Below are 24,901 nucleotides of genomic sequence, written 5' to 3'. Positions count from 1 at the left end.
CGCGGAGCGGAGCGGCCCCGCGCTCCGGAACGGGCGGTGCTGCCTGCCCAGCCGTTTCCTGCCCGGGACGCGGCGGAGCGGAGCGGAGCCGAGCGGAGCCGAGCGGAGCCATGACTCACCAGACCGGCATCCACGGTGAGCGGCGCCCGCCGAGCGCTCGTGTCCCCCCGCCCCATCCCGAGGGCTGCCCCCCGTGCTCGGCCCCCGCCCCGGGCTGGGCTGCCCCGCTGCGCCCCCCGCCATCGGCACCCCCGGGGCCGCGCCCCGCGCATCCCCGGCCCCGCCGCGGCGGGCTGCGGGCGGTGTCGCGACAGCGGCGGCGATGGGGGCGATAGGATGAAGCTTCCCGAAAGAGCCGGCAGGTTTCCTGCGAGTAGCGGGGGAGGGGGACACTGAGTCAGGCTCGGAGCGTTTGGGTGCCGGGAGGAGGTGCGGGAGGGGGTCTGGCCCCGGGTGCCGCCGGTGCGGGGCTCTCCCGCATCCTTTGTCTGGGCTGATGCTCAACACCCGCCGCGACGTGCTCGGACAGATGTGTCACGCACATCTGCCTGGCCGCAGCCCCGGCCACCGCTCCCTTGCCTACGGGATGCTCGCCCCCAGCTGCCCCCCAGCCCAGGGGAGCTGCGGAGAGCCCGAGGAAATTCCTGCTTCCCGATTTCTCCGCCCGCTCCCCGCAGGACCCAGCCAGCACCCCGACACGATGGCTTTTGCATTTCTGAGTGTGCTTGGTGCATGACTAACTGTGTGTCCTCACGGTATTTCCCTCCTGCCCCCCGCCTTGCCAGCTCAATTAGCAATATTAATCAGGAGTAGAGGTGCTGCATAATTTATGTAACCGAATCAATATGCGAGCAGGGATGTGAGAGTAGCTGCCCCTGGAGCCCTGCTTTGTGCGGTCGAGTGTGAATGCAGCCCCGCAGCGTGTCCCGGGAGGGGAGCTGGGACATCAGCTCCCTCTGGTTAGCACCTTTGTGCCAGGGTGGGAATTTGTGCCTGCTGGTCCTTCATGGCATGAGCATCCTTGTTCCTTGAGCATGGTCGAGAACATCCTTCCCCTCCAGTTGCTTCTGGAGGGGCTATAGCTGAGAAGTGGCCAGCAATAATGCTTAGATGTTTCTCGTGCTTTTGCTCAGGAGAGCTGGTGGTTGATGGCTTTTGGGTTCAGGTTTATTGCTCCTGGCTTAAGCTGAGATCCTGAAGTTCAGGCTCTAATTAAATCTTCCTTGTTTTGTAAAAATATAACAATAATTTAAAAAGTTAAAAATCAGCAGGATGGACCCCAGCACCCACCCCAGCACCTGCAGAGCTGCCTGTGGGGTTTGGGCAGGCAGGGCCTGTTGCACTGTGTGCCCCAGGAGGCTGCTGCCTGTTGCTCACTGGCCATGCCCAGCTGCTCCTGTGCTGCTGGTGCTGTCCTTCCTGGCACCCTGTGGCTGGTGGGGAGGGAGATGAGCCAGCTCGGCTCTCTCTGAGAGCACTGACCTTCGCTGACCTTGGTTGCCCACTGCTTGGCAAACTGTGGCCAGTGCTGGGAGTCACCGTGGGGCACTGGTGGCCGTAGGACGTGACGTGCCCTGTCAGCGGGAAAGGGGAAGGGACTCGGCTTCCCCCAGCGAGCTGCGGTGGTGCAGAGTGGGGATGGACCTCATGACTCTGCCCTGGCAGCAGATCCCTGAGCTGGGGGTGGTGTAAAAAACCTCCCTGTGCTCATGGAAAACAGCTTTTGTTGGGTGCTCTTGCTGCTGCAGCATCTTAGACACCTCTGGGCTCTCTCTCCGTGCCCTGTTGCGCCGTCTCTCTTCCGGGAAGCTGCTGTTTCCTCTCTGAAGGCAAATCTGCCCTTCTAACACCTGCGAGGCACAACTGGGGTGCTCCAGGCTTTAAGGGAACTCCCCCGAGATGGGTTTGGGATATTTCAGTCTGCCCCACCCCGTCACAGTGATCGCATTATTCTGTTTGCTCAGCAAAGAGCAGATTCCATATCGAATGAGGAACAGTAATCCCACTGCTACTTTCGTCGCCTCTGCTGAGGCGCTGAGGTCTGTTGTTTGCTGAGGAGGAGGGATTTTCCACCTCTTCCTGGTTTCTGGGGCCTTTGTGAGCACCCAGTGTTTTCTGGTTTTTTCATTCCCATTTCTCCTGTATTTTCAGGAAGACATCTGCTCCCGGGGGAATTATGATCAGATTCCGTGGCTGGCTTAGGGGAGGTTGCAGACAAGCTGGCGAGGGATTTTGCTTGACACTCTGCTAGGTCTGTGTGAGAGCAGGGTGACGTGGTGGTGGGGAACCCCCGGAGCAGCCCCTGCTGTGACACTCCCACGTCATCCCAGCTTTGGTGGAGGGGAAGAAATGGCAATGAGAGCTGCAGGTTCAGGGAGTGCAATCAGACTGGAGCCTTTCATGCAGGGGCAAGAGGCTAATTATTATTTTTTTGGGTATCCCAGGCAGCTCTCTTGAAGGTGCTGGCGAGAAAACCAGGCTGCCATGGAGACTGCCAGGCTGGGGAGGCGGTTGGAAGCTATCAAAGGGTGCTGTGGGCTTTATGGGGCTGGAAACCTGCTTTTTAGCTACAGCTGGGAGTGTAATGTTTTTGCAGTCCCTGTTTTGCTCTGAGTGGCATTAGATTGGAACAGCATTTGCTGCCTGAGCTTAGAACCTTGGGAATGCGATGCTGAACCAGGGCTTTGATGCTGATGGGAGGTCATCTGCTTTCAGTTGCTTCTGGGATCTCTTTCAAGACCACTGGGTAGAGAGAAAAAGTCTCTTAGAAGGTATTCTTTTTCAACCCAAAAATAGAACTTGGTACCTGCTCTTTCTCGGGGAGGTGGCAAGATCTGGGGATGGGGGAGGACCTTTGCTCCCATCCACAGCTGAACTGCCACTTTGCCCCAGGTCTGGATCTTGCTTTGGGAGAGCATCTGGTAGGAATGGATGTTTGCTTCAGGAGAAGCATAACCATGATGCACATGGGCAGGCATGCTGTCAGATGGATAAAAAAAGAGCAGAGAGGTGGGACCCAGGAGCTGCTGGGTCTGCAAAAGTCTTCTTGGAAAGCAGGTGGCTTCCCAGCTCTTCAGTGAGAAGAAAGAAGGACCTTCTGTGCCCATCCACCACATCCTCAGCCCCTCTGCTCTGGCTGTGCTGGCAGGCAGCACTGGCTCCTGAGGCGCCTAGATGCACAAATTTGGAGGCAGCTTTGGAATGCTGGAGGCACCCCCTAACCAGGGACGTGTCACAAGGTACCATCAGTGAAGGAGGAGAAGGAGAAGGGATGGCTGGTCCATGGCCCCTGTTATTCATGGGGAACAGAGGGCACAGGGCTGCTGCAAGGATATTTTTGAGGAGCCAGACCCAGGCTCTTTTCTGGTGCAACCTTGGACGTTGATGCCCACTTCAGGGAATGGCCCATATCCAAGTGGATGGCAGGTCAGGATGGCCAGAGGGGCAGCATGGGTGGAACACCAGATAAATGCCCTGAGATGTCAAACCCCTTGAAGTCAAGCACCTAAAGTGGTGGGATACAGGAAGTCCTTTGGAAGGTGCGCAGTGAGAGACGAAATGCATTGAGATCATGGCCAGGGTGTGTCCCTGGGTGCCTGCTCCCTCCAATGCACGAACCAGTGCTCTGCTGGTGGCCTTACTGGGCACAGAAAAGGAACAGCAGCCAGCAGCTTCTGCAGGCAAGGAAGGACCATGTGTGCTGCACCACCACTTTGCCCCAGGATCCAGCTGATGCTGCCTGCAGGGTGAGTGCTGCCTGCCCTGGAGCGAGGGAAGGGACAAATAACTCCAATCCAAGGTGACCAAGTGCAGACAAGACAGGTCCCGGGCACACGTGGCAAATCAGGTATTCAGAAGCAAATGTCTGATGTCAGGCAGGTGGCTGAAAGTCTCTGGGCAGGACTTGCACTAAGGACCAGGAGCTGTCCATGTGAAATCCTGCAGGAATACAGTCTAGCCCCACAGAAAATTGGGAGAAAAGCTTTGCTTGTCTCCTCTCTTGCTCCCCTTCCCTCCCCCCACCCCGCTCCCTTCTTTCTATTTTCTTCTGACATCTGTAGCTTTTTTCCTCAGAAAAGGTTCCCTGCAAGGACATATTTATTTTTTCCATGGTGAGAAATAAAATCCTCTTACTGCTTAAACTGGCCATCCGTGTCCATCAGCAGAAAAGCTCTCTGCAGCAAGTGTGTTGAGCAGGCACTGTGTAAAGGAGTTACACTGGGATAGGCTAAAAGGAAGGAATTTTAGCAGCAGCAAAAGCTATTTTGTGCCTGTTGCAGTTATGTCCTTTCTTGGATGCCCAGATCAGGAGCAGGGCAGAGCTGTCTGGGCAGGGAAAGTGTGGGTAATGCAGGTATAACCATGTTTTATTCATCAGCATCTTGACTTCTGTCTGGCCAAGCATCATCCCTGGAACTTGGACAAGTTTTGCCTGGGTTTGTGGCCGGATTTTTGGCTGAGTTTCCCCGTTGCATCCCAGGCACGCTGTGCCCCGGACAGTGAAAGGGAAGCAGCCACTTGCAGTCGAATCGAGTTGAAGAGTACGTCCAGGGAATGAAAGATTGATGGCCGGAGGCTCGGGTTTCCCGTCGGGAGGGCAAGGTGACTCGATGTATTGAGAGAGGCATCTGTTTCAGGGAGCATTTATTATTGATCCGGGAGCTGGGCACTGTGTGGGGGCGATTGGGAAGGGTCAAACACGCAAGAACCTGTTGCTGCCCCAACAGGTGGGCGAGAGGTTGGAGGAGGGGACATGGGGGGGTGACGCTGTGGCTGTCGCCTCCATCCCCGTCCCCGCGGTGCTTCCCGGGGATTGCACAGGCGCCTCCGCTGGCACCCGGGCATCCCCAGGGAGAGAGTGGCCGTTGCTGTGGCTACGGCTGTCATCGCTGCCTCTCTCCCCCTCCGGGCTCCTTGCAAGCTAATTGGGGCTGTAAACAGCAGAAAAAGGCTCAGTTTGGGAACAGCGGTGGTACCTGCAAGCAGCATCGTTCAGCAGCTTAAGACAAGCGCGATGCTTCGAGCCCGGCACTGAAATCTCCTGGGGACTGACCCAAACGGGCACATCCCAGCACAGGGCAGTGCCTGTTCTGGCTACAAGCAGCACGTCTATCAGTAGGTGCAAAGATCTGGCTGCCCTGAGCTGAGGGCTTCAGGCTTTGGTCTGTGCCTGCTCAGTGCTGCCAGAGGGGAGGCAGCGTCCTGCCCTCCCCCGACCAGCTCCAGTTCTCCTCTGGCAGTTTGCCTGCAGGGTCAGGGCCATCTGAAGGCCACTGCTGGGCAACCATCACCTCCCTGCCGCACTGTGAGCTGCCCAGCCTGGGTGCCCCAGTGCCATCAGCTGGCTGTGCTCAGCCCTCCATCCCAAATGGGTGGCAGGTGCCACTGGGCTGGAAGGTTATGTGGGGCAAGGGGGCCTGGGACATGCTGTTATCAGGCTGCTAAGTGCAGGTGGCTCGTGAATGGGGGACAACTCATCTGCAGCCTACAAACAAGTGGGAGAGGGAGGTGCTGCACGACTCGGTGGCTGAAGGTGATTCTGGGCTGAGGAGGCGTGGGGGGGTGTGTGTGCCCACCAGGTCTGCCAGGAGGGTCGACAGCAAGGCTGCCTTGTAGAAAGGCCAGAAGGTTCCTCAGATGCCACTGAGCTCCTGCTGCCTCAAAGCAGCAACATTCCGAGCAGCAGCATCCATTTTTCAGGGCAGGGATAGAGACATGGTGTTCTTCCCAGGGTTTGGTCACCCTCATAATGAGATTTCCCAAACACCAAGGTGGGTCTTGATGTTTCTGGCTGCAAAACCAGTACAAGCTGTTCATAATTTTTCTCCTCTTCCCTGGGCCGACCAGCTGCGGTTCCTTTGGGCTCCTGCACATCGTGCCCTCTGGCACAGGTGCTGTCTGTGCTGTGCCTTGCTTCTTGCACGATGCTGAGGCTGGGTGTGCTGTTCGTGCTGTGCCTGCAGCCTTGTCAGCACCAGATAACGTGGTCATGCTCTTGTTCGTGCCTTCACAAATGACTTTGCCTGCAGCAACGTGAAGTGACTAACCTGGACTTGGCTTGTGACCCACCTCTCTTCTCTGGAGCTGCTGGACCCTGCCCTGTGTCTGGTCCTATCCCCAGTTATGGTACTTTGCTTCCTATTGAGTTTCATCCTATTTCTTTTTTTCTCAGCCCATTTCTCCAGTCTCCTGAGAGAACGGTGAATTTTTCTCTGGTGCACACTTGCATCTCCTCTAGCTTCCCACCTTACAGCTGCAGGAAGCACTACTGCAGCTGCCAGAAGTGTTCATGGAAATGTGGATAAACCTGGACCCACCACAGGTGCCCAGGACACCTTGCTTGAGCCCACCTCTGGTACCTCCCTGAGTGAGTTATCCACGTAGTTTTGTGTCCATGCCATGGAGGTTCACCACCACCAGGTTCCCAAGCTGGCTTTTGACACTTGGAGACACTTAGAAGCTGAGCTGAGACCCCTGAAGCCCACAGGTCTGTGGCTCTGCTGGAGGAAGCATGAGGGATCTCATGTATCTTGGCCTCAGTAGATCCACACTGGCTGTAGCCCAGCTTGGATTTGTTTCTGGATTATTTGTTCCAGGATTTTCCAGGAACCCATGTCTAGAGGGTGAGTTGAAGTGTGGGTCTGTTGCTCCTCCCTTTCCCTTGGTTTTTATGGTTTCCCCACACATGGGTTTTTCAGCCCTTGAGTTATGTCCTGGAGACTCCCTGGCAGGGGATGCCATGAGGTGCCATCTCCAGGGTGAGGTCTCCTCTGGCTTTTCTTCCAGAGCTGACTGTGGACTTCTCCATTAATATTTCAGGCACGCGAGCCATCTCGTCAAGTCTGTTGTGCCAATTAAGTCGTAATCATGCAGTAATGAAGCAGTTGCTGAGCTCGTGCTCAAACCTTCCCTGGTTTATTCCTCTCCCTCCTCACTGGCTCTTGGCTCTGCGTTGTGAGAGCAGAAGAGGACGTTGAAGACACTCTGGTGTTTTTATTTAAATGAAAATTGCTTTAAAAAATATATATATATTTCAGCAGAATTAAATCTTGCAAGCCCCCTCTGAGGTTTTTTTGAAAGCTTTGCTGCTGTCTTCTCTGGAAATAGTCTCCCTCCTTGGCAGACCTTGTGGTATTTCCTGTGGTGTGCTCGGCTTCTCCAGCAGCATCCAGGCTTTTCCTCATCCCCTTCAACCCCTCGGTACCTACACAGATCCCAGTGCTTGGCTGTCACTTGTCAACCACTCAACTACCGGCTGTTGATCCAGTTCTTCAGGGCACTCCTCGCACTTCCAAGTGGGCTACAGGGTTGCATTTGCCCAGACTCCTGATTTTCCAGACCCCCTGCCTGCCCTTGGGTTCTGGGAAGGATGGGGTTGGACTGGAGGGATTTGTAAGCTGGTTAGTGCTGCAGAGCTTTCCTATTTCTTCCCTGAAGCTGATGCTATAGAAACATCCAAGAACCATGTTATTCTCTCCCAGTTTTGCAGTGTAATAGGAATTGGTGAAACTTCATGCTTGTTAGGAGCTTTTGTCTCCTGCACGAGGTTTCCTGGGTGTATCAGTGTCTCTTTCTCTCTTGCTCTTCCCGCCTTGTGTGTGTGCAATAACCACAGATGCTGCCGGAAGGAAACAGCCGCTCTCAGCGGGGAAAGGGGCTAAAAATATCGGAATATCCTTGGCTGGGCACAGCAGGAGCAGGGTAAGCTCCCGGCTGGCACTGGGAGAGGGTGAAGGTCTGCTTTGGGAACTGGGAGAGCTACATGCCTTGATGCTGATGGAGGGAGCATGCTTGTGATGGGGTTACACCAGCAAACCTTCTGTTGTGTCCCCTAAAATGCCATTAAGGAGTGATGCGCCTTTGCTGGGGTGTCTGTGTGCCCATTCCTACAGGGTCCTGTCGGGATGGCATCTTTGGGTTTGTATGGGAGTTGCTGCCTGCAGGGAGCCAGCCTTGGGAGCTCTTCCTCGTGTGTGCCTCTTCTCTCCGTGGGAGGGGAAGCCACCCAGACCTCTGATCAGGGCACACTTTGAGCTGGTGGAGCAGATGCATCGCAGAGATGTCACTTGTGGGGGACAGGCAGGAGTTCCCTGGGAGCTCCCCAGGGATTCCTTCTCCCTTGGGGCTGGGGGAGCTGCGGCCATGCCCCGGCCCAGGGTGTGCCTCCAGGGGACTGAGGGCACCGCTGAGTGACAGTCAGTGGCCGCCCATGTCCCTTGGACAGGTGCCAGGTGGCATCCACGCTCTTCCTGGGACTGTGCCGAGGGTGGCACCCAGCGCTGGAGGGTCTGCAGGGAATGGATACAGCCCTTGTAGGGATGCCTTCCTTTGCCAAGTGCCTTAGCTGTGGATGCTCTCGGGCTCCAGGTTCTTTCCTGCTGCTGGCTGTTCTGGCACAGCAAAGCACCAGGAATGGGGGGGCTGCTGATGGAGATTCCTAGCATGGATCCTGGTGTGGGCTGAGGGGCATCTGCCCAGGTCTCTGATCTTTGCAACACCAGTTTCTTGAGTATTTTTAACAAGCACAACAGCTTTGAGCTCACAGGGCCTCCTTTGCCGCACGGCCGCATCCAGGAAAGGGCTCATGTGTGTAACCAAGGGGGCTTTAGGGGGAGCCAAGCAGGGAGTTGATCCTTGTCAGGGGGGTCGGCCCCTCCGAGCCCCTTTTCCTGGGCTTTGCCTTTGCACGGAGCATGTTGTGGGTGGGACAGGGAGCTCTGTGCCAGTGATGCTTCCAGGGTGGGCAGATGAAGCCTCCAGTGCTGGCTGTGGGCTGCTCCTTCAACATCCAGTGCCTCCAGTTGCCTCCTGGTAGGATGCTGAAGTGCTCAGGGAACAGGGTGGCGATAAACACTCCCCAAAACACTTCCCAAAAGCCTTCTGCAATCTAAGCCCTGCTGGCTCTGGAGCAAAACCCTGGGGCTGTTGCCTTTCCCTTCCCCACGGGCTCAGCTTCAAACCAGCATCTCCAGTTTGGAGTTGTGCTGGTTCCCAGCTGCTCCGGAGCAGCGTCCCGCCGTGTGTCACAAGCCCAGGACATCACAGCCTGTCAGGACATCTTCCAGCCACCCCGGCTGTGCCAACCCTGCCGCTCTGTAAAGCAAATCAGCTTGTCACTTGAGCTCTCCCTGCCTGCACTGGCCAAGCCATCATCTAAATTTGGGAGATTATGTTCACCCAGGCCAAGTATCATGTTCTCTGGATCACATGTGCTCCCAGCTGCTATTTAACTCTGATGCCTCAGGGAGACACAGCACTTCTCTCCCAGCTTTTCGGGTTTTGTATTATTGTTATTTTTTATTATCTTTTTTTTTTGGCACCAGAGATTTAATTTTTTTTTTTTTTTTAAATTCTAAATTTCTATCCTGCCAAATTGGTCCCCTTTCTGGTCAGTCACTGAGCAACCCAGCACCTGCTTTGATTGCTAAATCTGATCACGATGTTTTTGGTTCTTTCAGCCACCACAGAATTAAGGGACTTTTTTGCCAAAGCCCGAAATGGTTCAGTTCGGCTCATCAAGGTCATCATTGAGGACGGTAAGTCCCATTTTTAAGTGCTTTGATTTACACTCTGTCTATTCTCTGTTTCCTCTCCTCCTTTCTTTTTCACCACTGCAGTGCCAGCTTGTGTTTTTGGAAACCTCAAGGAAAATGCTGTTGGGGCTTCTGGGCATGTGGCAACCCAGACTTGAAATACAAGCCCAAAATTTGGGTGTGCTGGTGAGCAGCTCTTGGAGCCCCAGGGCAGCTCCAGTGGGTAGCAGTGACTTTGCCAGCAGAGCAATACCAGCGTGGGATCGGTGCTCTGTGGGGGCTTTTGCTGCTGCTGTGTGATATTTTATTATGGGATCCCTGTGACAGGCTACTGCAGGGACCCTGGGACCTTTGTTGGGGGTGATGCCCAAGCATCTTCTTCCTTGGATGTGTCATCCCACACCTGGCAAAGAGATGCTCAGGACAGGGGGGTGCTCTGTGGCTCAGGGCCCAGCACAGGGCCGCAGTGGCATCCTGTGAGGAATGCCACACTCTGAGACCCATCCCATCCCGTGGGGCTGCCCCTAGCCCAGGATACAGGCTGGCACCAACCTTGCCCGTGTTTGTCCCATGGAGCAGTGCCTTTGGTTGGCCTCTGCATCTGCCAAGCAAGTGAGCAGAGCACAGCACTGATTGAAGGTCCCAGCAGGCGGGGAGCTGCCCTGGTGTAGGTTTTCCATCACCTCGGCCTCATACAATTGCATATGAATGACTTGTTTCTCACGGCAGTGGGGATATTACTGCCCTGCCAAGCTGCTGTCACCACCTCCCTTGGGTGGGCCACCAGTGCAAACACTGAGGTGGATGTGGTCATAAGGAACCCACCTGACTTTTGGAGAGGCCATGACATCCTGCTCAGAAGAGCAGTGTGGCTTGAAATACATGGGACACATCAGTGGAGCTGCAGCAGGGCCCAGCAATGTTGGCTTTGTCCTTGGCAAGGTCCCCATTGTTGGGGGATGAAACATCCACATTGTTTCTTTGGAGTGTCTTTGACAACAATTTTGTGCTGGCAGCTTCTTTTGCTGTTAAAAAGTGGGAATCAGGTTTGTAGGTTTGTGTTAGGATCAGTTGTGCATGTCCCTAAGCCTGGACTTGGGATGCTTAGGGCTTGTGCCACTGGTTTTGGGTTGTGCCTGCTGATGCCAGCGAGGGAGACTTTTTATCCCCAGTGGAAAACATTTCCTGCCATCTCTGCTCTGGCTGAATGGGATTTATTTATCTGTCCAATGTGTCGTCAGCAGCAGGGCCACCACTTTTCTGTCACACAGGGGACATCAGCCTGCTGGTACCCAGCAGAGAAGGACCTTTGGGCAATAATGAGTGGCCAGGCAGATGTCACAGCCAGACAGAAGGATGCTCGCCCTGGAAGGGAGGTGTCCAGAGCTGGCTGGGGAGGACATGCCAGCTGCCCTGCCTGAACAGGGGATGTGGAACAGGAGCCTCCCTCTCTGCTGGATGGCTTGCAGCACCTTGTGCCCTATGGGGAAATTGTCTTGGGGCATTTTGGAGCAGGTGACAGCGAGTAAAAGGAGAGGAAGGTGGTACAAGGAGCTTTATGGCAGATGCTCTGTGTCCAGGCATCCCCAAAACCACCGTTGTGACTGAGCGACACTTTGGGAGCAATTTGAGATCATTTTGCCTTTGGAGAGCTACTGGGAAGAGCTGAGATTGGAGGGAGGAGGGGAGCAGGATGTGCCCCAAGGCTCAGCAGCAGTTTCCTGGCACGAGAGCGGCTTGTGGTCCAGTGTGCTTTTAGATGATGCTCTGTTCCTCACTGTCAGCAGGATTTGGGGCAAGATTGGCTTTGTGGACTTCCCTCTTGGATGCATTTCTTTACTCACAGGTGATGCTGTGCACTGAGTTTTGCAGATTGGCACCCACCAGAGAGCTGCAGCAGGGCTGCCTTGCAGAGGCATTTCAGAGCAAGGCAGGGAGTGCTGGGGGCACCTCGAGGGCCAGAAACACTCCCAGCTCTGCTTTTCCAGCAGCAGCTCCTGGTACAAACAGAGCCTGATATAGCCAGTGCTGTATAACTCTGCTGAAGGGCGTCTGCTCTGAGTTTCCCTTTTTTGACGCTTCCCAAGGAAGAAAATTTGTCCCTGAATGGATTGAACAGACCTGCAAAGAGCTCAGGGGAAAGTTGAAGGCTGCCAGCTCCTGGCAGCACGGCTGGGGTCCGGCTGAGTCACAGCCCGGGAATAGCCTGGGGTGACTCAGCACTGATGGCTTTGTTTGAGAGGTGTTGGTTTGTTTTGCAGACAGAGATGCCCTCGAGATGCCAGTGGGGTTGGCCCTTCGAAATTCCTGCAGTTTCTTCAGGATCTCAGGCCTTTGTGATGCACAAATCCATTCACAGGGCTTTGTGTTTGTTTTAGGGGTACATTGAGGTCTTTAGCTTCTCTTTCTCGAAACAGGTAGTTTTGCCAAAGGTAAAGTATTTCCAGCACCTTGTTCTCTGCTGTCCTTGTTACTGAACCAGCAACTTGTGCCACCCGTGCACAAATGACTGGATTCAGTAGTGGTGGCAGATGCCAGGGCAGCGCTGGGCAGGGGAGGGCTACGCTGCTGTCACAGGGAATGTCCTGCCTGGGTCAGAACAAGGGGTGAGAGCAATTCCTCCCAAACCCTTCATTCCTCAACTGTTTTCTTTAAAAGCTTTCCTGCCTTGGGATTTGGAGCTGCTGACATGAATGGGTTGGGAGGGAGAGAGCTGTGCTCCAGCCAAGGGGCTCTCTGGCTCCCAGTGGGCAGCAGGGCTGTGGGCAGAGGTCCTGGCAGGGCACGTGCCAGGCCAAGCATGCCCTCAAGTGCCAATTGTCCAAGGCCCCAGCACCTTTTGCTTTGGCACCTCCAGATTTTCCTACATCTTGTTGTGAGTCCCGTATTCTCCCCCCAGACCTTTCTGCATCTACAAATAGAATAAAAATACAGGCTGTTTTCCAGCAACCTATGCTGGTATTGCCAGCACCACCACTTTTCCACCCAGCCATCCCAAAGCTTGGCATGACCCTTTGCCAGGGTGTGGATTCATGTCTGTAGGATGCCTGCACCAGTGTTTAAATCCCAGCTGAGCAGTGCCCAGCTCACAGGGCTCCCAGTCCCACTGCCCCTTGTGTAGCAGCTGAAAATAATACCTTGAGATGTGTGTGAAATACACAGGTTGCTTCCAGAGGCTGCAGCTCTCCTGGCAGCATGGTCCTCCTCCAGGCTGGGGACTGTGGGACATCTCTGGTGCCCACAGACACAGGCTCTGGGTATCAGCTCTGATTTTGACCCCTGTGAGGTTACAGGGAACCCAGTGAGAGCAGCTTTGGCTCATCATCCTGGATTTTGCTGAGACCATTACTTTCTCAGCACCCAAAATGTTGGTGGTTGTTCATGTCCCTGGTGAGGTGTTCTAGTGCCCCTAGAGCTTGTCCAGGTGGGATGGAGGAGGTCTTGTGTTCCCCTGTGAGCAAAGAGGGATGGTTGGGGACTGCAGAGCTGGAGGGAGCAGAGTGGAAGGAGGCCTTGGGTGGTCACGAGGGAGGAGACCTTGCTGGTGAGGAACACAGGAGGGGAGGAGATGGTTAACAGGAGGCTGGCAGAAAACCAGCCCTCCACAGCAGCCACAGCCCCACAGCCTCTCCTGGGGGGCCATCCCTGGGGGTGTACACTCCTGCATGTGATTCGAGGTCATAATTTGTTCTTCTGCAATACAGCATCGTTGTTGGTGCTGGAGCTGCAGTGAACCCTTAGTGAGCTGCCACCTGGTCCTGCAAGGTGAGCCTTGCCTTCGTCTAACCCCACCTTTCCTGTCTTCTCCTTGCAGAGCAGCTCGTGCTGGGAGCCCACAAAGAGCTGTCCCGGCGCTGGGACGCCGACTACGACGCCTTGGTGCTGCCCTTGCTGGACGAGCAGCAGCCCTGCTACGTCCTGTACCGCCTGGACAGCCAGAACGCCCAGGGCTACGAGTGGCTCTTCATCTCCTGGTCCCCTGACAGCTCCCCGGTGAGCTCCTGCCCCTGGCACCCAGCCTGGGCACAGGGACATGCAGGGGGGAGGAGGTACTGGCCAAGGGGACTTCGCTCTGGGGCTGGGCAGCAGCATTCACACCCTCGGTGTGAGCCTCGGTCACTGTGCCTGGGTTGAGAAATGGAGACTGCTGTGGGGATGGGGAATTTTAAGACACAGAGAGATACACTGGGACTATGTCTCTGTCCTCTTTGCAGTGCTGCAGTGAGGAGGTGGGGGGGCTGGGATGTAGAGCGGGGAATGGTGTGGACCATGGGACCAGGATGGAGACATCCCACCATGGCTCTGACCATTGCTTGGAAGAAGAGCTGGCACTGACTGATTTGGCTCCAGCCTGGCCCTGCTCTGCTTGAGGCTGATGCAGAGTGGCTGCCAGCCCTTCTCCAGGCCTGGCTCCTAAATCAGCTGTTGGAGAGTGGGCACAAAAGGGCTGGCTGGATGGGAAGCAGGTTTAGAGGATGTCAGTGGCACAGCTTGGAAAATGCCATCCTGTTGAGCATGTCACTGTAACAGGCCTGAGATTTACTGATGTATTAACCCGTGTGCTTGTCTTCTATATACATATTTATGTGTGTATATATATGTACATACATGTGTGTGTATGTATAGGTGTATATATATATAATTCTATATATATTTGGTATATATTTTGTATGATCTATAGGCTAGATAGATTTACTGCCACGTTAATACATGCACTGGTCACATATATAAAAATATGTATACAGGTGATACATATGTAGTTTTATATGCATGTATATATTTGTGCATGTGTACATGTACATATGCACATGGATGTATAATAATATCTATTTTAAATATGTATATCTTTCAACAAACCACAGAGGCTCTCACTGCAGGAGCACAGTGTGCCCAGGAGCACTTGCCAAAGCTTTTCCCTGCATTTTGCAGAATGATGCAATAGAAGTGCCAAAGGCAAAAGTCACTTTTAAGTGGCTCTGGTGGTATTTGTGCCTCCTCTAACCCAGGTGTGGGTGGGAAATGGTGCTCTGGAGCTCAGGGATTGGAAGCAAAGCATGGAATAAACTGTTGGATTGTGGGCAGCACTTGGCAAGGCTGCAGCCCCGGAAATAGTGCTGGTGGGTTTTCCCAGCTGCTCCCTACCTAGGGATGCTGCCATTAGAAATCAGTGAGCTAGAAACTAGGTGGGTGCTCCCAGGAGAGGCTGAGGTGTGTAGAGCCTGTGGTGGGATGGTGACTGTGAGACTGAGCACCCATGACAGCACTGCCACCCCTGTCCTGGCAGGTCCGGCTGAAGATGCTGTACGCTGCCACCAGAGCCACTGTGAAGAAGGAGTTTGGCGGGGGGCACATAAAGGACGAGATGTTTGGCACAGTGAAGGTACAGTGGTGGGTCCTGGGCAGCCTTTTGGGTCTGACCCTGAGCTTCAGCAGCCTGCCTGGAGCTCAGCATGGGGGTGGTGGGATGTGGGATGCTGGTGTTTGGTGGAGGAACAGCAGGGTGTTGGTCCTCCACACTGCTCCCTGGGTGGCCACTTTCTCCTGCCTGCGTGGCTGCGGTCTGTGACAGAGAGCGTGGAAGAGGTGGGAGGAAGGCTGTAAGATGTGGAGTTTTACTCTGAGTGGGAGAAGTGCCAGGTGGTGGCAGTGTCACTCCAGCAGCGAGAGCTACCTCCACGCCGGGGTTATCCCTGCCTTGGATGGAGGTTTCTCCTTCTCTTCCATGGGCAGAGGGAGCTGCACAGCCAGGGCCTCCTGGACATCAGTCCTGCTGGGACTGATGGTGCTGGTGGAAGCCAGGGAGCATTCTTGCTCTTCTCCAGGGTTCCTCTGCTGCTCCTGGGCTATGGGCTCTGCCTTTCCCTCTTACTTCCATGCTCGTGTGCTTCATGAAACAGCCAGAGGAGCCCACTGCCGCAGCCATGGGTGACTGGGGAGGGGCAGGGTGGTCAGAACAGACAAACCGAGCGTGGGATTTGCATGGAGGCATCCAAGAGCCTTGAGGTTGATCCTCCTGGTCAGGAGAGTGCCCGAGACTCACTGGGTTGCTCAGGCTGACCTCAAGGCTGGGGGTACATCCAGCCCTGCAGTGATGGCCACCTGTGACACTCGCCCTGTGCCTCTGTCTGCAGGAGGACGTGTCCCTGAGTGGTTACCAGAAGCACGTGTCCTCCTGCTCTGCCCCGGCCCCGCTGACCGCAGCTGAGCAGGAGCTCCAGCAGATCCGCATCAACGAGGTGGGTGTCCAGCAGAGGTGGGTGTCCAGCAGAGGTGGGTGTCCAGCAGCCCTGGGAGAGGAGCTTGAGACCCTCTGGGCACAAAGAGATGAAGAACGCAGGGAGTGAGCATTCAGCTGAAAGGGATAGCTCATTTTTACTTCGCTCTCTGCCATTTAAACTATTCCTGCACTTCTCAAGGTGGATGAGCACCCTCACAGTCAAATTAGGACATTTACACTATTCTCTTTTTTTCCCCTTGCTTGGACATGAGCTCAGGACTGCGTTCTGCAGACAGTCAGAAGATGGTTTGGGGCTGAAGGCAGGTCTCTGACCTGTGGGTATTGGAGCAAAAGCCAGAGCTGAGTTTGAAGATATGGAAGGCAGGAAGAATTCAGGCTTATCTTTGGGGTGCAGCAGCATCCTCTCCCATACACTTCCTTTATGGCTATAAATATGAGGGATGCTGTCCCAAGAAATACAGATCTTAGCCTAAATTTGGGGGCTTATGTGCTGGAAAGGATGTTGAAGTGACACAGGGTAGGGCTGGGGGCACACAAGGCTGTGACACCCTTGTTCCCTGGTGGCCTTTCACAGCACTCATGCCAGCCTCTGTGGTGGTGTGACACACTGAGGCAGAAAAGGGGGTGGGCTCACTGTGTGGGAAGACCACCTGGAAGCAGTATTTTTTTGGGATGGGGGGATTTCCCTTAGATGCATGGAACACCTTCCTCTCTAGAGGAGCATCTCTCTTTTCCACCTGTGCTGAGGCTGTGGTGCTCATGGATGGATCAGGATATGTGTGGGAGATGTGAAGCCAATCAGCCTCATGGCATTAATTAATGGCACAGATGAGGCAGGAGGTTTCTACCTGTCAAAGCAGGTCTGCAGGTGGAAAAGTTGAGGGACATTTGGGAGATGCCACCAAGGGGTGGTCTCCACCAGATGGGTCTTAGTGGAGTTATCCCAGCTCCCAGCCTGGAGGGCCTGGGCAGAATTTGTTCTGGTGGATCCAAGGAGATGCCCATGCTTGGAGAAGAGAGAGGTGCTGATGGTGGTTCTGTGGCTTGTTTGGCACCTTGGGACATCTGGACTCGATGATCCTTGAGGGTCCCTTTTGACTCAGCTGATTCTGTGATCTGTGCCACCATCACCTTGTCTGGCCAGTGCTGCAGGATTAAGTGGTTTTGGGGGGCTTTTAGGGTGTCTTACAGGGTCGTGTGGCCCAGGTAAGTGGTGCTTGTGATACTTGTTGATCTGCCCCGTTCTGCTTCCCTCCCACCCTCGCCTTTGTGAGATGCAGCAGCTGGCTGGAGGTGCTGCTGCTGTCTGGTTTGTTGGGGGTTATTTTAAGGGTACATGGTCCCCTGTGTCAGCCCAGGCCAGAGGGAAGAGTCACTGACATTTAGAAAGAGATGAAGATGGATATATTTTTTCCTGTGGATTTAAAGGTGGGAAGCAGCCAAGTGCTGGGTGTGCTAAGGGGTCTCTGTGTTGGTGTTGCAGCTGCTCAGCCTTGGACATGGAGCAGGAGGCAGTGGGAGCTATGATTTGGGTGCTTGGTGCTGTTCTGGCCTCCCCAGCGTAGGAAATCTCAGGACTTCCATTAAATGCAGTTTTGAGAGAGTTTCTGGAGCCCCACAAAGCAGAGGGCTGTGATCAAGGAGGGTGTGTGGGAGCAGCTCACAACCTGTGGCACCCTGCTCAGTACAGTGATGCCTCCAGCCTTGTTCATTGCCTGCAGCTTGCAGGGTCCCTTGCACAGGCTGGGGGGGCCTGCAATGTGCTTGCACATGACAGATGGGTTTGGGGGAGCAGATCCAGTGCATGGGAACAAGTGGTGAGGGCCAGCAGTGACCTGGGAATCGGCCCTGGGGCAAGCCCTGACCTCAGCACTGCTGTGTGTCTGCCCAGGCCCCTGCAAGGTCCAGGACCATGTGCATCCCCCTGTGTTCAGCCAATCCCTTAGGGTTTCAGAGGTGACACAAGGGACATGGTTTCTTTAAAAGCCACTGTCCCACAAGTGTTTTGCTGTGCCCCTCGCCTGGAGCTGCTGCTGGGGCCCACTCCCCTCCCCTCTCATGCTGTTGACTCACAACCTTCCAAGACACCATTTGTCTTGGAATCTACTACAGATTTGTAGCCTTCAACCCCACACATGGCTGTGTTTCTGGTCAGGCAGAAGCTGCCTGGGATCCTCCCCAGCCACCAGATGAGTGCAGAGAGGGGATGGGAAGAGAAGGGCAGCAACATGGCCCAAAGGGACAGGTGAGAACTGCAGGGCAGCAGCTTCAGGGCCAGCAGAACAGCCTTTGCCACTGAGCAAGGAAGGACTCAGGTTTGCACATCCCCCAGGGAGCTGCCCAGCCTTTTGGTTTTAGGCTGCATGAGGCAAGCTTTCCCTGTGGTTTGAGGATTGGATGGACAGAGGTGATGTTGTGAGTCAACCCCCTTTTTGATAGCTGGGTGGGAGCTCACCGAAATTTGCCACCTGCTTTATGTATATATATTTTTTTAATAGCTGGAAAATGCCAGCTTTACTGAGCTGATAGTTGTCAGCAGACCGTGGGCTAAGAAACAGCTTTGAATTTGGCATTGAGCTCAACACCCACGACTGGGTAGTCTTTGTAGAAGCGTTGCAGGTTCAGAAACACGGGCAGGGGGGAGCTGGGCATATCCCACTGGAGGGCCCTTGGGGAAGAGGAAGGCAGCCTTGGAGCTGGGGGAGGAAGCAGGAGAACTGAGAGGAGCCAAAGGTGGGGGTGTCCTTCACAGCTGCCCCGCAGTGTTGGTGGGTAGAGCAGAGGCCTCCCCAGAACCCTCCCATGAGGATTTTGCTGTGAGACAGAGAAATGCTCCTTAGGCAGGGTCAGCACCATGCCAGGAGGGAAAAAGAGGGGGAGAAAACCTAACCTAAAGAAAAGGAGATAAAATAACCTCCCAGGGAAGCCTGCTGCTGGCAAGGTTGGGAGGCTGGGATGTAGCACATGCTCAGCTGTCCCAGGCACTGCTCCCAGGCTGTGCCCTGGGGAGTGTTTCAGACAGCTGGTTTTTAATGCTTTTGAAAAGGCAAGGAGTAGAAAATACAGAGGTATAAGGGACAAATTCCCATCTCTTGGTGTTTTTGGACTTCAGTGTGCTTTGTGTCAGAGCTAAGGTCTCTACGTAACTCTGCTGGTCTCCTTGCCTTTATGGGAGAGAAAGCTGGGGCTCTGGAGGTGTTGGCTGTGGTAATGTCCTTGTGCTGCACCTCTCCACAGGGTGGGACCAGGTGATCCTGTGTGTGTCCTGAATCCCTGGGTGCTTGCCCTCAGTTCCTTGCTGGTGCCTCGGCACCCTGGGGGATGGTAGGACAGCAGAGCTGGAGGTCAGCTGGACTTTGTGTGCACCTGAGCAATATTTCCCTTTCCCAAGAGCTGCACATTAACACCCTGCTCATCCTCCAGGATGCTTAGCATGGATAGAAGCTTGGGCATATTTTTCCTCCCACACCTTCTGTATATGCTCTTTGGTGGAGGATAGTCCAAAAGCTATTGCTGCGAGTGCTGGAACTCCTCCAGACCCTGGGTTGGGGCCACCCTGGCTGGGGAGCCAGGAGGAGATGGGGCAGGGATGGGCTCTGCACAGGGATGTTGGTGGAGACCCTGCATGCCCGGGCTCGGGGCTGCCCAGGCTCTCCCTCCTGCTCCTCCCCAGCACTGGCATCTCCTGTGTTGCTTTTTGCTGCTCTCCCTGCCCACATCACTGGGATCAGCCTCCCCTGTCCTCCAGCAGAGAGGTGGCACAGCTCCCTCCTCCTGGCATATCTGTGTGTCCCCAACCCCTTCTCCTGTCACACGAGACCCTGCTGTCCCTGCGCCGGGTGCCATTGACAGTGTGTCTCCTCTCCCCACGCTCGCAGGATTCCTGTTCCCAAGACTCGAGCACTGAGATGGTAGGCTGCTCTGCCCGCTTGATGCCCGGTTTTTCCTTCTTCTGGCAGTGTTTTCATGCATGCTCTGCTCCGGGCATCTGGCTCCATCATCCCCCCAGAGTGTGGGTGCTGCGTGGGGCTGCTGTAACAAAGGGCAGCCTGTAACGAGACCCACTTTGGTGCTGCCGAGTGGTTTTGAGATGTCAGCTCCAACTCTTGTGTTTCTCTTGGCATGCCTTGACTTCTCTTCCTTTTCTCTGTCAGGGGGAGGGAAGTGAAGAAAGTAAAAAAACCGTAAAGGTTGGCCTCTATCCAAAATCCCAAAACTGATCCCAAAGGAAAGGAACCCACGCTCGTTGCAGAGCACCTGGGATAGTGTTGCTGGAGTGTTTCCCTGGGAGGGGGTCTTGAGGTGGGAGGGGCTCCTCTGCCATCGGGGTGACACCGTCTCCCTGTATTCTGTGGCAGATGGTGGGGGGCTGTTGCTGCTGCCCATCGCTGGTAGAGTACCCCGACCCCGAGGAGGTATGGTGTGCCCGCCGCGTGCTGCCCCTTCCCCCCAGTCCCATCAGGGACCCCCGCTGCGGCTGGATGGAGGCACCTGGAGCGATGTGATGTCTCTGCCATCTCTTTCTCTCCCCTCTTTGAAGTGGGGTTCAGTCTCCTGGACTAGGGGGTTTGCTCGAGATACAGCCGGTGGCCTCTGCCTTGTAGGGGTTGTGGGGAAAAGAGCAGCTGGGATCTTTCAGAGGTGTGGATCTCCAATCCCCAACTCCAGCACTGGAGGGAATGCCTGTCTGCTGCAGTTAAACCCACTGAGGAGGGTGGGGTGCCCAGCTGAGTGCTGTGATTTCAGGGCTTCCCGTCCCCCACAGGTTGCAGTTGGAGATGATCGGTGAGGACACGTGCCAGCGTTGGTCACAGCATCCCTGCCAGTGACTCGCTGGGAAATGTTTCAAGCTGGTCTTTGCTGAGAGTGAAGCAGGGGGTGTGGGGGTGCATGGCTGGGGCTGGGTGATGTCCTGGAGAGGTGGGATGGTGACAAGCACCACCATCCTGAGGCTGGCTGACTCTCGGTGGTTTAATGCTGTGGTCCCTGTGAGACAGGAGACAGACAGCTCCTTGGATGAGAAGCCTTTAGCTGCAGAACCAGCTGGATTTCCTGTTTCTCCCTTCCCCACCCTTTGCCACTGTGTCCTGACGCTCGAGGTGGTCTCCATCCCCAGGTGAAGACGGAGATCAGCGTGGAGAGCAAGCACCAGACGCTGCAGGGCCTGGCCTTCCCCCTGCAGCTGGATGCCCAGCAAGCCATCCAGGCTCTCAAGCAGAAGAAAATCAACTACATCCAGCTGGTAGGTCCCTCACATGGCTTCTGTGTGCCCCACTCCCCACCTCCTGCTGCTGTCTCTCACTCCCATCTGCTCTCTGTCCCCTGTGTCCATCAGAAGCTGGATCTAGAGCGGGAGACCATCGATCTGGTGCACACGAGCCCCACGGAGATCGCTGACCTGCCCAAGAGGATCCCCCAGGACTCTGCTCGCTACCACTTCTTCCTGTACAAGCACTCACATGAGGGAGACTACCTGGAGTCTGTTGGTGAGAGCCTCGGCACTGGGAAAGGCTGGTTCAAGCCTGTGCCAATCCCTGTTTTCCCTGGACCACTGGTCTCATGGGGAGCAAGCAGGGATGGGGATAGGGATGGTGCATCAGGGAGCCTTGAGTCAGTTCCCTCCCGTGGTGGGTGCTGGCAAGCCCTTGGGTGCCATGTGCAGTGCAGGTCTCTGGGTGCTGCCACAGAGGATTTGTGTGGGCAGTTTGGTTTCCTCTGGTGTTGCAGGAGTACCATGGGAGACTTGGGAGCGGTGATGGATGGCATGGCTCACCCTCTGTTGCTGGATGTTATCTGGGATTCTTGGGGCTGGAAAAGTCGGGAGCAGGGTGGGATGCAGCTGGTGCTCCCTGGCCATGGGCCTGGGCAAGCCCTGCTCTCTTCTTGCAGTCTTTATCTACTCCATGCCTGGGTACAAGTGCAGCATCAAGGAGCGCATGCTCTACTCCAGCTGCAAGAGCCGGTTGCTGGACACTGTGGAGCAGGAGTTTTGCCTGGAGATAGCCAAGAAGGTGAGTGTGACCCCCCCCAGAGGTGATGGAGCTGGGCATTGCCAAAGGACTGTGCTGCAGCCTTGGTACAGCCCCTCTGGTGAGCTTGGGGGAAGTTGGGTGCCCAAAGGTGGGTGTCAAATCCCAAGGGAGCCGCTGAGCCCCCGTTCCCCGTTGCTGGGCGCAGATCGAGATCGACGACGGAGCGGAGCTGACGGCCGAGTTCCTGTACGAGGAGGTGCACCCCAAGCAGCACGCCTTCAAGCAGGCCTTCGCCAAGCCCAAGGGGCCCGTGGGCAAGCGGGGACAGAAGCGGCTGATCAAGGGGCCGGGCGAGAATGGCGAGGACAGTTAGATCCCGCAGGGCCGGCGGCGAACGGACACCATCCCTGCGGCGCTTCCCGCCTTCCTCTCCGCTGACCTGGGGATCTTTCCCTCCATCTCAGCCTTTTTTTTTTTTTTCCTTTTTTTTCCTATTTCATTCCTTTTTTTTAAACATCTGGATGGCTTGTTGCACCTGGGGGCAGAGCGATGGGGAGGGTTCAGGGTTGTTGGTGTTTCTTTTCCTGTGTCCTTGTGCAAGCCCCGGGGCTGCAGGAGGAGGATGGGAGCAGCAGAGCCATGGCCCCAGCCTTGCTCCTGTCCCCCTCAGGGTCACAGCCACTGCTCTCGGTGTCCCCTGGGTGACTGAAGGACACGCTCACCTGAAAGCTGCTCTATGCAAAGGGAAGGGGGTAGCGTTGGGGAATCCTGTTTGAAAAGAGAAAAAGTTTCTTCCCCTGCTCCCCCAGCCTCCAGACTTTGTTCCCCTGTCCCGCTCTTGGTGTGCACAGCCCCTCTGCCCCAGGCCTGGAGCGATCCCGCACCCCTTCAGGGTGTGGGCAGGACCCCCTGTGGGGTGGGCTTTGCTTCCTGTGGGATGGGAGTTTCTCCCTGTGGAGAGCCAGGCAGCAGGAGGTGGAAGTTCCCCACTGAGTCCTGAGCTCAGCCTGGACCTGGAGAAAGGTCACTCTGCCTTTGGGTGATGTTTGCATCCCCTTTTTGAACTGCCCCAGTAAGGTTTTCCCCCTCAAAAAGAGCTGTTACAGCCCTGACTCAGCCCTATCCCTGTTCAGGATGGGAGCTGAGGGGTTCCTGAGCCCTGGTCCCCAACTCCCCATTCCCCAGCCCCCCACCATTACCTTACCCCCCAGGTTCTCAGCTGGGTCTCTGGTCTGGGGCAGCCCCATGTCTCAATAATCACATGGGCTACCCTAAATCCTTGTGTGGGGGAGCATGACAGCCCCTGTGTGCCCCCGGGGATGTCCCCAGCCACCAAGGACCATCGTCAGCTCCATGGTCTGAGCTTGGCACTGTGATTTGGGCTGCACTGGGGGCTTGGAGGGAGAGCACCTTGCTGCTGGGTACCAGCGAGGGCTCGAGAGCCACCTGCCTCCCTGAGAGGATGGAAAAGGGGTCAGTGAAACTGCCCTCTGCTGTCCAGCTGTGGCGGTGAACGTGCCGATGTTGCCTTGGCCTCGGCGGAGTCAGGGGGTTGAAGCTGGGGGGAGCAGAGCACACTGTACTGAACGCTGTATTTTCTAAAGAATAAAGTATTTTTAAAACAGTCTGATGCTCTTTGGAGACCCCCTGGGTTCCCCGTGTTTGGGCATTTAGCAGCTGTGGATTCCAGAGCTGCAAAGCAAATTGCTTGGACATGGTGAGCCAGGAGCCAGCAACTCTCACAGCCCGCCTGCCCTGGCTCAGTCCAGCCCTCACCACCTTGAAGGACATCCACACTGCAATCCAGGGGTCTGGCACAACCGTTTAATGCCTGGCAGAGATTTTTGCACTCCAGCAATGCCCAGAGCTAGAGCTGGCTGCAGGAGGCAGCATCCCTGCTCAGCCCAGCTTTCCTTGTTTTAATTGCTGGTGACGATTTTGCAAGGTTGCAAAGCTGCTTCTGGGGCTGTTCTCTTGCCTGGAGTGAATTCCTGCCTGGCCATGGGATGGGAAAGCAGAAGGATGCAGAGCCAAGAGGAGAATCAGGAACGCAATGGGGTCTGCCTGCATCCCAGGCTCCCAATCCTCCCACTCCTCATCCAGGTCAGGGCATTGCTGTGTCTCAGCTTTACCCTCTGTGCCCAGGATGAGATAGAAGATCTGCGAAGCCGGCTGTAAAACGTTTTTAAAAAAAAAAGTTTAATGCAAATAAACCAACCCTGAATCATCTTCCCTTTGACATGGAGGAGGAGAAGGGGGGAAGATGCCGCTGTGCGGGAAGCAGCCTCAGCGCAGGAGAGCTCCCTCTGTATATAAATGCTAATAAGCCAGGCTGACGCCACCAGAGTCATTTGACGAGCTGAGTCACCCTTCTCCTCCGGATCTTGCTCCCCTTCTGTGCTCGGTAATTTTTAACTTGCCCAAGTATTGAGGGGGAGTGAGGGCTGTGCCCCTTTTCCCACCTGTCCCACTCCCTGCCAGTGCAGCCATTCCAGGTGACAGCCCCTGTGCCAAAGGACCATGATGCATGGTCATGAGACAGATGGCCAGGAGCAGCCCAGAGGCTGGGCACCCTTTCCTTCTCATCCTATCTCATCCTGTCTGCTGTCCCATCCCATCCCATTCAGTGTCCTATCCTGTCCTCCAGCCCATTCTCCATCTTCCATCCCTTCCTATTCTGTTGTCACCTGTCCCCTCACATCCTATCTCATGTCCCCCATCTCTTTCCATCTCCTGCCCTCCTTTCCTGTCCCAGCTTCTCTTTAAGGTTTGAGCTAAAAGTCTCGGCTGCTGCATCGCTGAGCATCTGGGCTTTGAGGCAATGCTTGGGAAACCCACATTTGGTCAGCAGTGATTTGTGCCACCGCAGGGCACATGGCACTTGCCTGGCTGGGCAGGGCAGGGCACCTGCTTCAAATAGAAAGGGGGCAGCTGCAGGGGGCTGTGTCTGAACACCCACACAGCCAGCCCGAGTGCTCAGGCTTTTTAAGACTCAAAGGTTCATGGACTCCACAGCAAATGAGCTGCAGGGTAAATGACAGGACCATGATGGTTTTCCTTATGGGGTTCCCAGGTGGGAAAAGTCAAAATCTCAGAGGAGCTAACTCCTTTGGCTTCCACTCCTGTGAGAGCTGAAGCAGAGGGGCTGCAAAAGATCT

General features: G+C 55.4%; 1 protein-coding gene across 3 annotated transcripts; it reads left to right on the top strand.

Moving 5' to 3' along the window:
• The first annotated feature begins 27 nt into the window (after positions 1 to 27).
• Positions 28 to 23,370, top strand: TWF2 (twinfilin actin binding protein 2). Of its 3 annotated transcripts, XM_039559142.1 has the most exons (13): positions 68 to 135; positions 6,173 to 6,623; positions 9,459 to 9,536; positions 13,348 to 13,526; positions 14,818 to 14,913; positions 15,665 to 15,769; positions 16,963 to 16,977; positions 19,503 to 19,682; positions 20,130 to 20,186; positions 20,888 to 21,013; positions 21,107 to 21,257; positions 21,661 to 21,782; positions 21,949 to 23,370. In XM_039559142.1, exons 2-13 carry the CDS (start codon positions 6,512 to 6,514, stop codon positions 22,114 to 22,116), a joined length of 1,389 nt encoding a protein of 462 aa, XP_039415076.1. In that variant the 5' UTR covers positions 68 to 135; positions 6,173 to 6,511; the 3' UTR covers positions 22,117 to 23,370. The 3 variants fall into 3 exon arrangements, with proteins under 3 accessions (XP_039415075.1, XP_039415076.1, XP_010388283.1); XM_039559141.1 differs by lacking the exons at positions 6,173 to 6,623; positions 16,963 to 16,977; positions 19,503 to 19,682; positions 20,130 to 20,186 and having other exon boundaries at positions 28 to 135; XM_010389981.4 differs by lacking the exons at positions 68 to 135; positions 16,963 to 16,977; positions 19,503 to 19,682; positions 20,130 to 20,186 and having other exon boundaries at positions 6,174 to 6,623.
• The last annotated feature ends 1,531 nt before the right edge of the window (positions 23,371 to 24,901 follow it).

This window comes from Corvus cornix, chromosome 12 (assembly GCF_000738735.6).
Source record: "Corvus cornix cornix isolate S_Up_H32 chromosome 12, ASM73873v5, whole genome shotgun sequence".
NCBI classification, from domain to species: Eukaryota; Metazoa; Chordata; class Aves; order Passeriformes; family Corvidae; genus Corvus; species Corvus cornix.
The sequence above is the reverse complement of the archived record's forward strand: the minus strand, read 5'-3'. Positions and strand labels throughout refer to the sequence as shown.